At 38.3% G+C, this 16,544-nt stretch overlaps 1 protein-coding gene across 1 annotated transcript in view; it reads right to left on the minus strand.

Annotated features, from left to right (window-relative positions):
- LOC428967 (gamma-aminobutyric acid receptor subunit pi-like) overlaps nucleotides 1-16,544 on the minus strand; it is a 44,050-nt gene that overhangs the window by 17,673 nt on the left and 9,833 nt on the right. Inside the window, exons 3-6 of the mRNA XM_025151805.3 lie at nucleotides 11,883-11,986; nucleotides 2,946-3,013; nucleotides 1,270-1,487; nucleotides 798-880 (exon numbers count right to left, since the gene is read on the minus strand). Of these exons, the coding sequence (XP_025007573.2) occupies nucleotides 798-880; nucleotides 1,270-1,487; nucleotides 2,946-3,013; nucleotides 11,883-11,986 (473 nt within the window). The remainder of the gene's footprint in view (nucleotides 1-797; nucleotides 881-1,269; nucleotides 1,488-2,945; nucleotides 3,014-11,882; nucleotides 11,987-16,544) is intronic.

Consider the following 16,544-nt stretch of genomic DNA (forward strand, 5'->3'; position numbering starts at 1 on the left):
TCTGCATTATCCCATGCAAAAAAAAAACAACCAAAAACATTTTGATAGAGTCTTATTTATATGAAAAACAGCAGAATTAACTTTAAATATACACAGTGGGAATCTGCAAAGTGACCATGATTAGCAAGCATTTCAGTGAAATAAATATGTGGACATTGAGCAATGCAATGAGAACCTAAAAGAGGAGATTTAGTGTTGATCCTTCCACTTATGACATTTTTTCCCCCCACAGAGAGAATTAAAAAAAAAAAGTCATAGAAGGATCTCTATACTCCCCTCTCAGAACAGAACTCTCTATTCTATGCAATTACTCTTTCAATATGAAGATGGTAAATTCATGAAATATGAACTCTATGCCTTAAAAATAAGTCTTATCCTAATTTATTTCTTTCAGGTTAAAAAAAATCGCTATATCTAAAAGTGAGAAAAGAGGCAAAAATGGCTGAAAAAAAAAAATCAACGTATTTTCTTGGCTGTGCTGAAAAAATGCCTGCTCAAAGAACCCCCCCTAGAGACCGACAGAATAACTGCAGCAAGTCCTGCAGAGCAGACCTAGGGGCATCTCCCGTGGTTTTATTTAACGTTAGTATTTCAGTACTGCCACGCTGTTTTCAGTGAAACTTCACAAGTTTCTGTGTGAAAATACCATTCTAACTCTATTTTAATTATTTCACGTGTTATCACTTGGCTTTTATGAATATTCCAGCCTCTTCAGTAATGCTTAAACAGCCGATGGAAATGATCACTCACAGACATTTCTCTAGTGGCACAGAAATACTAAGAACAACTTGTCTTACAGCTTTCCAGTTGCAAGGTACACGTCTGCTTATCCATTGGGTATTTGGTCAGGTCCATGCTGCATGCAACAGTTGTGGTGATCCTTAAAAAACAGAGTCACGCTCATTAGTAAGGGGATAAAACTTCATCAGTAAAAACAAAAGTAAGCCATGTGATTTTGTTGAATACTTGAATCTTGAAGACTGTTCTGCAATAAGTAACACACATCAGTCACTGTAGCTTCCTTTCCTCTGTGCTGATTCAACACAACCACTGCAATACCAGAAGGGGCAATTCCTGTGTTTGGTCTGGTATTAATTTTAAGAATTTAATTATATCAGTCAAACATATTATGTATTTGTAAAACTATAAGACCATGTATATTCTACTTTTACCAAAAGCACAGCTTCTAAAGCATAAAACCATGCTAACCTCAGAAGCTCCAAGCGTAACCAGAAGCCAAACAAAGGCTGGTACATGGTACATACATACCGTATAGCATACAAGACTGTCCCATTAGGGTATATTCTTATCAGCCGATTCTCAACAGTGATATCATGAAGAAAAGACTTTTTTGAATCAACTATGAAGGTATCCGGGACCCAGAGCATTTCCACAAGCCGACCATCTAAACTTAAACTCTTATTGCCATCAAAACAAAGCCTCTCATCAGTCCACCGCTGCCTCAGAAATATGGTCGCCGTATAGTCCTGAAATACAATATATACTGTAATAATATATACATTATACTTAATATATAGAATAATATATATTATAAGTATATATCATTTAGAACAAATCACTATTCCATTTTACAAAAGTGCATGGAACCAGCTGCTGAGCACAGATATTCTGAGAGTCAGTGGGTCCCAATCCTAAGTGCTGGCACTTGGATAGCAGCAGTATGGGCCCTCATACAGCCACATTTTCCAGCACTTGAAGTGATGTTGATGTCATTAAGAAATATTATCTCGAGTAGATTTTGTTCTTAAGGGCATTGAAATTTTACAGTAAATGTTGAGGGCCTCAGCCTGGGGCCATAAATCAGCTGAAGTCATCAGAGTTTTGACAGCAGATAATCTGGCTCTGTAAATCTTTAAATCTTACAGTGATTTATATAAGTGGTTGCAAACAGCATTTTGTTCCCATTAACCATTAAATAATGCATTTTTAAGAAAACTGCGGAAAAAAGTTGTATAAATTCAGATTCATAATGGCAAAAGAATCAAGTGTAATAGGAAGTTATGGAAATATATTAAAGATATCATCACCTCTCATTTGAATGTATCCTTTTAACAAGGCCAAGGAAACAGCAGTGTCACATCTATAGAGACCTTGAAGATAGCTCTCATGACAACTCACCTTCAATTCTAGTAGGCCTTGTAGTCTAACATTAAAACAACACTATTTCTTAATGCGTTTTTAATCAACTTTTGATGTTATGGTACATTTTAATCACCACAGTAAGTCAATCTTTAGCTCAGGCCTTACTTTTCCTTTCCTAAATACATGTGAACACTTGCCAAGAACAAAAGGAATTATCAGATTCCATTTATCTACAAGTCTGAGTAATTTAATGGTGAGATGCGTTATTATCCACACCCCCATATTTTCTAATACTGAAGATCTGAATAATGAACTTTCTCTTTTGTTTCTACGTAGCAGCAGCAGATCTTTAATTAGAAAAATATACTCCACTTCATAGTTTGATCAAAAAGAACTGATACAAATGTAATGAAACAGCCGGAATAAATTAACACATGACAGTAAAAGAGAAAATATTATAATTGTTTCTAAACAAAAGGAAAGGGAGTGGCTTCAAAGTCAAATGCAAATATATCTAATTTTCTGAGATGTGTGGGGATTTAGACTCTCATTTGGAAAACAAATACTGCTCTATATGCCCTTAATTAAGATTAATACTCAGTAGCAAATTTATATGCCTACAAATGATGCAGCTTCCATTTATACAGGTTTTAGTCTAGAAATCTTGTCCTTTGCAACTCAGTTCTGACTATAGTGCTATAACCTCACATCTACAGCGAAGAATTAAATTATTTCTCTTATCAACCAAGGGGAGAAACCTCAGTCACATTGCCAGCAAATGTACACACAAGACATTAGCTTACCAACAGGCAAAACAAAAAGACTACGAAAAGCTACAATACCATATTTATTTCTGATATGGTATCAATGCTTGCAATATCCAGACTCATTCCAACAGACACAGGACCATCTGCAAGAAAAAGAAAGTCATAGTCTGAATTTGAGTAATAAAGAATTTCATTGATCACACTGCCAAAATATAGTACTACTAGGCTAACATTACCATGGTTTTAACAAATGTGTTTTACTTTCTAGGGCAGATTTGTATGATTTTTTTTTCCCTCAGAAAGAAAAGTAGAGGGGAAAACACTGCAGAGCAAGGTGCGGAAGGCACAGTCCCCACAGTACGTCACACCCTGCTGCTCCAAGGTGCAGAGCAGTGGAAAGAATTCCTCCAGTTGCAACATCTGGTCCGCCAGATGTTGGCAAACAAAGGAGATGCTCCTGGCAACATCACATGCTTAATACCCAGATGGGATATCTGAGTGACTGTATTTACTGCCTGCTTAAGAATACATTATCTATACTGTCTCTCTGAATTTTAACATCTTGCTTTTGACCACTGGCAGTTAGCTTGCAACAAATACTTGCATTTGTGAGGACAGCAAGTCATTTCATGTTTCTTCTAATAATATCAGCCAAATGTTGATTCAGTGTGATTAAACACCTTATCTAGGTAGTGACCATGACGTTATTGTGATGCTAGTACATTCAGGCTCTCATATACTTATGAAGGTGTATTTCAGAGTGTCAGGAGATCATCAGTTGTGCATTTTAAAATGCAGTTGTGCAGAGCTTTCATGGAAACATGACATCAGTCCTGGCTGAATATGTGCAGAACTAACAGAGTAGATACAGAAGGAAATCCCTAATAAATATATACATCTTTTCAAATAATTTGAAAAGAAGAGAAAGAAACACTTAGAAATGAAGGAATGGCTTAGATACAATCTATGGAGCTGATAGTGTCCATACATCACAGGCACGCAGCTGAACTCCCCTGTGGGCAACATGTAACGCATTATGTAAGTAACTCTTGCATGACCCCAGATAAAGAAGAGATCAGGAAGATGAGATAGATATGCTATCCCATTGAGCAACACATCTGTGTATTTAGTCTTTTCAGAATTATTTCCACTTGTAATGCAAGTGTTGACGTATAAATCTCTGGGACAGCTCCTGAATCATGCAAATCTGGCACTCCTGAAAGAATCCATAAATGCTTTGCTCTGGACTCAGCTGAAAGTTAAAATATAAAGATCAAACTTAATAAGCGATTGCAGGCTCGCAGCAGCCCCTGATGGTAATCTCTCTATGTATTATATAGCACAAACTGTAGTTAGAGATGAGAAGAAACTATTCATCTACTGAAAGAAGACTATGGAGGTTAACTTCAGAGCAAAATTAGTTGACTGAGAAGTTCCCAGACCACTGACAAATTGCTTTTCCATTCCCTTCCATTCTCTTCTGTTTCTGACACTTTAAGAATACCTTTATGCTCTGTTCCTCCTATGTTAACAGAGTACAACAGCAATCGAGTCAATTGATATTTATGCCTACCATTGTACTCTATCAGAGGTAAAATATTGTCAATACAGCATTTACAACAGCACCATTATTACAGGTACAATGTGTCAGACCTTCAGAAATTGTGAGATTTAAAAAAAAAAAAAGGGGAATTTACAAGCTTTTTCCTTGCTTTTTTGTTTATTTGCTTGTTATCTTACAGGTTCCCCTGTATGACCACATCAGAGCATAATATTGCCAATTCTCAAATAACAGCTGGGACAGGGAGCTCATCATACAAGGCCTATGCTAAATGATGGTCCTGTCTAAGAGAACAATATAGCATAAAGCTACCTCTGAGATGTGGCTAGAAATAATAAGACTCTATCCTATTATCACATCTTATGTTAATGGTAAGAACACTGCTTTATCCTTGCCTTGTTTCAGGCAATGCAGATTATTGAAAATGTTCATTAGCAACACTTCAGTACCATCAGTGCTACTGTGAGATGTCTGAGAACAAAGCTGACTTGTGAGAAGTCAGAGAAAGATTACTGAAAATAGATTATTTTCTTTCTCCAGTTTCACTGAAACAGCAATTCATATCTCTCTCCTTTCTTTCTCATTGTGGAAGTGTTGGGTGACTCTCATAAGCAGATCTGTGGCTTAGGACAGAATGTACTTAAGCTCAGACTAATTGTCCTAGCAGCAAAGCGCCTTGCAGTTCAAGTGCTAATGTGTAGTAAGGACAAAACTGATCTGCTCTCCTAGCCCTGCCAGTGTCCACAGTCCAAATGCTTCAGCTGTGCATTCAGCCTGCCTAGAGCCAAGCTTTCATGAAAACTCATCAGAAAATGACATCCCCTCAGATATTTTAAGGATATATCTGCCACAAGTCAAAGTAAAAATAATTATAATACAACTGCATAGCCAACAGTAGTATAGCTTTCAATATAATTTATTTGATGGAAGACAACTAACATAGGTTCCAGAAGAGCTCTAAGCAATTCTCTCATGAGATTCTGTATTTCTTGATCAGTAGGGCATGAGGGACATACTGGAAGGCCATGAGCATTGTATTCCTCTTTCCTAGTTTTTAGAGACTCTTCAACTGGCTGTAGGGTGGGGGAAGAAAAATGGCAGGGGGATTGCTGTTGGCTAGAGGTGGCTGTGGGATCCCCCATTTGTAGTTCTTATCCTGGGAATTACCAAAAATCTCTTAAGAAGTGATTTCATAAGGCAAAGGAGAAGGATTTCACTTTATGAAGGTGAGCTATGGCTTTGTAATGTCACAGTTAAGGCATATAAAGCAATAATTTGTGGAAACAAGGCCAGTGAGCTTCACAATCCCTCACAGACTGAGATGCTAGAGCATGTGTGCTTCCCTGTGTAGCACATCAGCAGTGAAGGAACTAACAAACAGACTGAGTGAAAGCACGAGTACTAATTCCAATTTCAGGAGTAGAGTCTGAACCAAACAACCAATAGAGAAAAACAACTAAGGCATCACAATTGAGTATAATCCAGAAGAGGTTTCATTAAGCAAAGGAAAACTTCTTCAAACATATTCCAGGTTGGGAAGGTGGTAGGATGCTAACAACATGCAAAGGACGAGTTGCGCTTGAAGGAAATTATGGGAGGGACCTCTATTAACATTAGATGCTGAGAGCAGTTGTGCTTTAAAAGTTAATTAAATCAGAACAATATTTATAGTCAAAAAGATATTTGTTTTCTGGGTTTTGGGGGCAGGGGCTGGTTTGTTTTTATTGGGTTTTATGGTTGGTTGGCTTTTCTGGGGGGAGGATAATATAATTTATGGCACCTTACTAAATAAGTAAAGCATTAACAACAGTTAGAATGTCTCTCCTCATAATTATCTATCAGGGTTTCCTCTGAACTTCCACTGAAAGCTCTCTTGTTTTTGAGGTTGTCAACAAGGCAGTAGACCAGATGAGGTAGTTAGTTCCTACATTTCCATATGTAGGACAGAATTGTATGTATAACAACAACTTCAGAAGAAAACTACTGATCAGAGAAAATCTGAAGTCATGTGTCCTTCATTAGCAAATTGAATCTTAAAAATTAAGAGTAATCTGGCAAACATATGCAAAAGGGTAGGTCTAGTTACAGAAACAGGTTCATGATCTAAATTTCATTAGAATTTAGAAATGTATATTATGTACAGAGGCCATTACTTAATGCACTTCACAGATATTAACAGTAATCCCACATGGGAAAGCAGACAGAAGAGTGGCAGATGCACTATGAAGAGTCAACAGCTTACTTTAAATTTACTTTTGGACCACTGCAGTGATCATGATCTGTTAACGGTTGGTACCATCAAAGCAAATCACCACCAAGTCATCTATGTCTTGCAACTCCAAGGACCTACTACTGAAATCAGTCAACAACATAAAGAATAGCTAGTGCTGAGCCACTAGTGCTTAAATTCAGTTTAAGAAAACTTAAAACAATATTGGTATTCAGAAATTTCTTAACAGGAATGGCTTTTTGAAAGAATACCTCAAACCTGCAGTAATACTGGATTAAAAATATGATGGGACCTCTAGATAAAGCAATATGTTACACTTGATTTTGTCAGTGTATTTTACTTCCTACCACAAGACATCTTTCTTGACAAACATACGTTATATGAAACAACTGGACAGATGAAGTCAGGCCTTCTGACAGATTTCAGCTGTAATTGTTAATATGAAGACATCAGAAGACAGACTCATTTCTAATAGGAATAAGGTTCAATTCTATTTGTTCACGTCAATGGTCTTTAGACAGTGATGCATCATTGCAAGTGCAGTTTACGGACACCATAAAAATTGGTGGGGATAGTAATATTAGCAGCTTGTTAAATTGTTTGTCAAAAAGAGCATTAAAATACAGCCAAATGTAAGCAATTAATATGAGGACAAATAACGCAGGCAGTATGAACAGGACAGGAAACTCTCTTGGCAAGCAGCGCCCTTGAGAAGGATTTAGAGGTTGTCACAGATAATCATTTCAACATGAGCATTCAGTATTATACTTTGGCAAAAGTACTATTGCAACAGGGAGCAATACATAGAATTAAGTTACCTTACAATCTAGAGTGCACTGGCAAGGCTGTTATTAGATTGCTGGGACAAGATTTGTTTCCCACATTTCAAAATGTGTGAACAGCAGAAAGAGTTCAATGGAGAGAGAGAAAAATATTCAAGGAGATGAAAAACTCTGGAACTTTAATGAGAGCTTGCAATATGAATATTAAGGAATAGCATTTACTGAGCTCCTCCAAGAGGAGACAGAGTGTTAGTAAGCACACAGAAAAGGTATCCAGTGATACAGTACTACATTTGCTAACAAAACAAATTTCCCAGGTTGTGATTGATGAAAACATGAAATTTAATATTAGCTGATTTTCTCTAACTGAACTGCTCATCATTCAGAGTCTCTATAACTCAGAATTTAGTGGAGAATGAGGGTAAAATCTATTCTGCAGAAAGCTTGACGAGGGTAGTCTCACAGTGTCTCTTATTTCCATGGGAAAGGAAGGAAAATCTACATTACTGCCCATATGCTGAAGTTTACATTTTTGCATCAAGTCATGCATTTATTAAATCACAAGTCTTAAGGATTCAGCAGGAGTTTTGTGTTGGGCTTTTTTTCCATTATACAAGTGGCCACATGTATACTCTGGGCTTTTTGCCTTTCTCTGAAGGATTGGACATGGGCTACATCTGTAAACAGGCTCCAGAGGAGAAAAGCTAATTGGTACATAAAGTAATATTTACTTCACAATTATTTGGTATTAATTTCTTATGTGCCCTGTGAGCTTGTCTCACCAAATCAGAACTTCTCAGACATGCTTAACATCCCAGCATCTCCTGATATCTTCGGGGGTAAACAGCAAACTTCTGAGGACCAAACCACCCTCATCTAATTAAACTTGAACTTAATATAAACATTTGGGAAAGATATGGCACCCAGGCTTACATATAAGGTTGGACCAGAAGATGTAATTGGCTTTCTTGAATTTAAACCTCGAGATCCTGAAATGTATTACTCATTAAAAAGCAATGAAAAATGATCTTATAAATGTGGTTTAGAGTAACTGATTTAAGGATGGCACTTCTCTGTACCACTTGAAAGTAGCTTCCATATTCAAACACACTTAGCTGTGACCTTTTCCTAGTCTCTCTTTTTAATTAGAATACTTAAATTATCACATTCAATCACAGAACAAAATCTATTTGTATAAAGTTATTTACAAGATTTTATGCATCCCTTAACAACTCCGTGAACCTGATCCAAGGCTCACTGAAGTCAGCAGGAATTGCTCATTAATTCAGAGAGTTTTGGCACAGCACCTAAGTTAAAAAGATCACTCTACACAGTTTCAGCAGAAAACCTGATTTTAAAATCTGCTTGTCTGGGTGCGATAAAGTGTTGGGGTTATGTAGCACATTTAAGGAAAATAACTGTGCATTTCGAAATCCCTTATGTTAGCTTTTCTAAAGAAGACTTCCATATCTATCTAGAAGAATGTGATGCATATTACACTAAGAGGCACCACCTACTAATACTAGTACAAAAATATTCCGTATTCCAGCCCAAAGAACAGCTAAAATCATTCTTCATTAGGTAGTGTTTCTAACCTATTAATAGAACTTCCCAAGTCTATTTGCTCAGATTATCTAGGACTTGCTTGATGAAACAGTTCAAACTGGAGCATTAAAATGCTATAGTTGAGAAATGGAAACAGTAATATTCAAATGACAGAAGAGACAGGTAACAAGCCCAGTTACAATTCATATGCATCAAACACTATGTGAAAGTACCACTGTAATTTGGCAACTGGAATGTGCCACCCAGCACAGACAAACTAACTATTCAGTCAATTATACATGTCTACACACCCTGGAGGTACTAAGCCTGGTTTTATCTAATGTAATTTCAGGCACCCTAATAAGGTGCCTAGAGATGGGAACAGCAGTGTCCGCTCGGCATAATTGGCAGTGCTTTGGTAGCAAGGTTCTGCAGGGGTGACCTGCATGGGAGGAGACAGCAAGATTAACCCAGAAATCTAGAAAAATCTAGAAAACCTAATTCTAATCCATGCAAGAGGAGACAATGTCATGCATAGTTATCAAATTCTAAGGAAAAATATCTTCATCTCCTCATTAACTTGGGTTAATTTTCAGGAATATGCCAATCCCAGCACAAGTACTAAACACAAACTAAGAGCTACAAGCTGCAGTAACACTTCCTTGATAAGTAAAGACTCCTTTTTCCTGAAGCCAGGAGAAACAGATTCTATGATTACAACTGGCTAGCATTAAGCTGAAAATGCTGTAGATGCAAACAAATACCACCATCTAGCTTTTTATGACTGGTCTCTTCACGCATATTTATGAGTGTGTACTTATCACACAAATAAATAGACCATGAGCATTTCTGAAAGGAAAGGAATCTTGGACCCAGAAAGGGAGACAAGCATCTTGAGAAGGCTGGCTTCAAGCTGTCAGCTGTGTATATTTCTTCCCATTCCATGGGAATATTTTCATGCACTTATAGACAGCAAATGCTGACATTAGGATTAATGTTCATATACACTGTTCATTTTCCTAGAAACAGGACTTCCCCTCCTCATGGTAAAGCAGTACTGATATATTGATGCAATTGGACAGGCTGTTTCAAAAACCACTGCCAAACAACCTTGAAAAAAAGCTGCACAAAATTGGGATCAACCTGGGTCACTCTAACCTAAATTATTTTTATAAAATCATCATTTTTTGTGAAACCACCAACTCTGCATTTACATCTGGCAACAGTAAAATGTATTTTTTGGAGTGTCAACCCATTCTTTCAATAGTAGAGCTATTGTACATCCATCAGAGATTTTGGGACACAAGTGTTTGCATGCCTGAGCTGTGGCCAGCAGCAGTTCTGACAATTTCTGGGAGTGCTTGACTGGCTCTGCATATGACAGACTTGGGCTGTGTTTGAGCTCCTGTGGGAGTTCCAAGGGAACTGAGAAAGTCCCTAGCATTCCTCTGAAAAAAAAACCCAGACAGAAAAAGAGCTACAGATTTACTGCTTTATAACAGCTGAGAAAATTCTGCTAGTGTTAAAAAAAAATCTTATCTCAAAAGTGCTACAGTGTTAGTTAACTAGGATAACAGGATTCTGTACTGCAATTCTGTTTGCTGCCTACTAAAGCACATCCATAACAGCAGTGCCAATGCATCTGTATTACCACCCTGAAGAAATGAATGTAATAACTAGTGTTCAATAGTCACTAATATATTTCTCACTATGCAATATCTTAAATGAGAAGGCATTCGTTTAGTTGTTGTTATTACTTCTATCTTGTTAATAATTTCAAGATTGTGAAATACCTAAAAGCAGCCGTATCAGCAGTTGAGGCAATTACAATAAAATAAACCAGATGAAATAATTATTGTCTCTCTCCCAAATCTAAAAAAAAATGGGTTTCCTCTTAATATTTTATGGAATTGATTCAAAAATTGCCCTTGGCAATAGCCCTTATTGCACAGGCTGATAGTCTCACCAGGTGTTTGGATAGCAAGAGGTAACAGCATGGTCTGAGAATCTCTCTAGCCAATCACTTTTAAATAGGATATAAAGGCATATAAAAAGCTTCCATTTGAAACCCTTAACATCTCTGAATTTCTAATCTAATAACAACTGCCTAGCATTCATTGTGTAGGTTTATTTTCTGACAGGCATGCAAAGCTGAGCATCTTTCCAACGTGCAAACTATTTTCTGTTTCAGAGTTCTGCATTTAGTCCAGGCAAAAAAATCTATGACCACAAAGCCTGCAACTCTTCAGTATTTCTGATGCATTCAATAGCCAGAATCAGGCAAGGAAGATGTCCACTAAGAATTCAGGTGTGCACAGATGGTTGCACTGGATATCAGTAACATCAGACTTTGTGCTGGAGACAGTACAGGTCTTCCAACCTGGTGACTGTGGCCTTCCAACACAAGAAACTCACATTTTCAATTCATTTACCGCCGCAGTTCTGGAATGAACCCATTCGGTGATCTTTAAGACCTGAAGCAATTCTCTTGTGCACATAATAAATGCACGTACTACATGGTGTGGAATAAGATTTGCCTGTGCTCTTGTAAGCAACATGATATGTAATGCTTTCTTATCTTTAAAATTCTGTATTGTTAATATCCAGGAAGTTATGATAAATTACATTTTTAAATAAGTGAGGTTCTATAGATTGCCTTACTGAGGAAACAAAAACATCAATATCCAAGTTTCCCACAGAGATGGAAGTTTTGTCTGTGAATGCCTGGAATGCATACACTTTAGGCCACAAAAACTATTACACTGTATTCTACTCTAGATAAGGGCACCAAATATAATCTGATGAGTCTCTATCAAGCAGCAGCACAGAGAAAAACATTTGCTCTCATCACTGATTTTCAAGCACGAGTTTCATGACAGAGCTTTTCTACTTACTGTCAAAAAATGGACGTAGGTATTTGTTGTATCCTTTTATTATATTTTGTATGGTTGGGGGAAGAATTTCACCTTTTCCTTCAGCTTCAGAAACCTGCACTGACCTAAAAGAAAAAGAAAGAAAGTGAGGATGTTTTTAAAAACTATCATTGGTTGTCAAAGAGATTATGTTCCAGACCAATACTGTATTAGGGTCAAGGTTACTGACGATTATTACAGATAATAACACTCAAAAATATTTGCATGTCTGCATTTCACAGCACTGCAGAAAAAATACCATTCTAGAAAATACCAGATTTGACAAACTGTGTTAATCCCTTATTTGCAAGATTCTGCTTTTGTACCTTAAAACCTAGCACTTCTTTGTATCTCACCTGAGAAAGCGACTCAGTCTTCCTTAATGTTTCCTCTGTAAATAGGGCACTAATCTAGGAATGTGGGTGGGGTGTTGATTGTCTATTGCAGTACTTAAAATTAAGCTTCTTTTTACATAATGAAATACATTCAATTTAGTTCCTGGAGGGAGACAGAAACCAGCCTCAGAGATTAGTGCATAAAAACACTTCTAAAAGCCTGCTTTTACAGCAACATTTTTAAATAGGTTACTGATATAACCCTGTTGGGCAAAATCAGTGAGGAATAAGAAGAATACACACCACTCCTGTGTTCAGAAGCAGCTACAAATACAACATTCATCAGTTAAACGCAGACAAGTAAATACAAAACTCAGCTCTGCATTACAGCCTCTACTGTAGCTTCACACAGAGGCCGAGAACAAGCAAAGACAGTAGGAAGCCACACACCTGGGAAGCCTATCTGGCTGCAGGCAGAGGCTCTCTGACACAGGGAGCATCCATCTGTAAACTCACCAGGAGAACATTCTACAAGTGATAGGGGATCATCCTACCCCCAGCCTAGCTCTGCCTCTTAGCTCTTCTCAGCAAGACAGGAATACTAGCAACCCAGCCCTGGGAAGAAAAGAGCTAAACTTTATGGAGAAGAGTAGAAGTACAAAACCATGGCTAGGTGAGCACCCACCTTCTGAGCTCCTTCCTGCTTCTGCCTGGGTATAACTTAGTTTCCTCCTCCTAACCCCCTCAGAGCTGCTCTCAGAATCTCTACTTGTTCTGTTTAGCTGTATTTCTGGACCTCTCATAGCCTTTCATAATGCATTCCTTTGACTGCAATATTACTATGCTTTCCAGCCAATTTGAGCAATTCTGTCAGGAAAGAGTGGACTTTATCCAATTGCAACATAACACAATAGAAAGCACAGCAAAGACAACAGAGCAGCAAAGTCCCAGGCTGCAGCAAGTGAGGATTTGCTCAAATGCAACAGTCCTGGGCAAGAAATAAAGCCAAAGAGCTGCTTACCTTCAAAAAGCCTAAGGTACACAGGTATCTCCAGCAAAACATCCCTGTCCCCACTGCCTACCCTTAAATGAGGGCTAGGAAGGGGTGGATCCTGGCTCCACCCCTTCTGGTTGCTCAGATGCACTGCATGCACCTGAGCTTCCACAGGTTGGCCTTCCCACCAGGTGCTCAGTCACTGCTTCAAGCCATCACTTAGCACTTCCACTACAAGCAGTAATCCAGTCTTTCACATTAGCATGCTATTATAAAGTTACAGAATCACAGAATGGTTGGGGTGGAAGGGAGCTCAAAGACTGTCCAATTCCACCTTCCCAGCCACATGCAGGTGTGCCAACCACTACATCAGGCAGTAGATCAGGGCTCGTGGCTCCATCCAATCTGGCCTTGAACGCTCTCAGGGATGGGGCACCCACAACCTTTCTGAGCAGCTCGTGCCAGTACTTTGTGATCTTCTCTGTGAAAAAAATTCCCCATGACATCTAAATCTCCCCTTCTTTAGTACAAAACCATTTCCCCCTGTCCAGTTGATATCTACCCATGTAAAAAGTTTATTTCCTTCCTGTTTATAATCTCCCTTTAAATAATGGAAGGCCATAACGAGGTCTCCCTGGATCCTTCTCTTTTTCAGGCTGAACAAGCTCAACTCCCTCAGCCTGTCTCCATAGGAGAGGTGCTCCAGCCTTCTGATTATCTTTGTGGCCCTCCTCTGGACCCATTTCAACAGCTCCATGTCCTTCTTCTGCTGACGGTCGCAGGCCTGTTTGCAGTATTTCAGATGGGGCCTTATGAGGACAGAGCAGAGGGGGGACAACCTCCTCCCTCCCCCTACTGTCACCCCTCTGGTGTTACACCCCAGGATACTACTGGCCTTCCAGGCTGCTGGCTCACATCCAGCTTTTCGTCCACCAAGACCCCCAAGTCATTCTCAGCAGGGCTGCTCTCAGCTTCTTCTCCTCCCTGTCTGCACACATACCTTGGATTACCTCAGTTGAAATACAACACCTTGCTACTTCGCGTTGTTGATCATCATTAGGTTTACATGAGTCCACTCTTCAAGTTTGTCAAGGTACCTTTGGATGGTATTCCTTCTTCCTTATACCATTATCAAATGCACCACTCAGCTCAGTGTCATCAGCAAACTTGCTAAGGGTGCACTCAATCCCATAATCTATGTCAGTGATAAAGATGTTAAAGCATACCAGACCCAGATGGACTCCTGGGGTCCACTATTCCCCAGCCTCCACCAACACATAGCGCCATTTACCACAGCCCTCTGGCTGCAACCACCCAACCAATTAATTATCCACCAAATAGTCCAGCCTTTGAACCCATATCTCTCCAATTTAGAGTTAAGGATATGGTATGGGACCATGTAAAAGGCCTATGACACCATACTAAAATAGTCTTCTAAATACTAAGATGGTATCATTGAATGCATGTGACCAAAATCATGGTTTGAGACACAGTGTCTACTGTTATCCTTTTAGTGCTGTTATTACTATTTATTTTTTTTCTGTTTACTGGACCCAACTGCCACATACGAAGCTAGTTTTCATCAGCAGCCTTGTGACTTAGGGAACTTGACTATTTTTTACTCCTCTTATTTTGTACCAGGCTTTTATTTCTTTATTGACAAAAGAGAAGTAATTTCTCAATGTTTACTTAAGGGTAGACTTAAGTAATAAGGTCTGCTTCTCCTTTAAGCTCTTTTTTGTGTTAAAGAAAGTCACATTGAGTTCAAGTGTGCATATAAATAAGAATGTCAGTTTTATATTGTACAGTATTATGGGAATTAGAAATGCATTTGAATTTAATTCATTTCTTAAATACTCGTAACAGATTTTCCTGCTTTTGCAATTTACATTTAATTTCAGAGAAGTGCTCAATGAGCTGCATGAGTTTAATTTCACAGTTTTACTGGATTGCTCCTGCATAATTTTCACATATTGTGAAACCATAAAGAAAAACTTGCCCCTTTTGCACTGCAAGAGTATAATTTTGTTCTGCAGATCAGCATGTGGTCGTGGAGTGGTCTGGTGTGTTGCCCTCATAAACACCTATCTGCAGAAATAGATCTTGAATATTTGGCATTATTTAGGCTGGCAAGTACTTTCCTTAGATCACTTGTTTTATCTCCTGAGACAAGTCTTGATTTCCTTTTATCAACATATGATGTGTAGCCTCATGTTTTTCTCTTCAGCTGATTTTATGGTTAAGAATGAACTTTTAGTCAAGGAAAAGCTTTTGTGAAGTAATTCATGCACTGAATTAACAGAGCTCAACCTATTGCACAATATTTTGCCATACAATCATTTAGAAATCCTATGCAAGAGGAGCCTGCTGTCTCTCCAACTTGGGCACAGTGCATTGCTAGATCCCACTCCGGTAACTACTGGCATACTCGGAAGCAAACCATCAGTGTTGAAAGGTAAAGAACTTATAGATTTTACATGTATTAATTGCTTTAGCTTATCTACATTTTAGCACACGATGTCCTGATTCCACTGAAGTGCTCTTCAGTGCTCATGCCCTTGGTCGTCACTAAGGAAGCAAGTTCACACCTGCCTGTAAGAAAAGAATATCTATTACATGGCCTTTTGCAGGGATTTCAAAGGATAACAGTGAAATCTGAGGCTGTTTCTTATACCTGTACATCTTCTGATCAGTGCCTCTGAGCTTCCCTTTTATCCAGTATTCATTTTTTTTTTTTTTTAGATCTTACTACGTGAGTGGGTTTTTTTTTCTGTTTTCTTAAAGAATTTAACAGTTAAAGAATTTAACTGGCACACATCTAATTACTGAATTACCTTGAAATGCCTATTCCAGACACAGAGGAGAGAATATGCTTTTATAGAGAAAAACCTAAACGAACACACATATAATTTGACAAACATTCCAGGCTTTCTGTTCGGGGTTATCAAGGTATAACAAATATATTCAACTCTTTGGGCTCAGTAGCCCATGCTGGCATCTATGAAAGTTGAACTATAATGACTTAATTTCCTTTGCTATTCTTAAGGCTCAGAAAATGTAATATTTTACAAACTGGGCTACGTCTGGAAGGTACAATTGCTTGTTATTTAAGAGACTCTCAAGCTAGTGACTTAGTAGAACTGGGTAACCAAAGGGGAGGGAGGGGGAGGGAGCATCTGCCCTAAACAGCAGTACATATCACTGCTTAAAACAAAAGTACATTCTAGACACATGTGTAGGAAATGTTCTTCCTGGCTATTTCTCATCAAGATTTATGTATCATGAAAGAGGCAGAAACACCTCAGAACTGAGAGA

The sequence above is a fragment of the Gallus gallus genome, chromosome 6 (genome assembly GCF_016699485.2).
Source record: "Gallus gallus isolate bGalGal1 chromosome 6, bGalGal1.mat.broiler.GRCg7b, whole genome shotgun sequence".
Classification (NCBI taxonomy): Eukaryota; Metazoa; Chordata; class Aves; order Galliformes; family Phasianidae; genus Gallus; species Gallus gallus.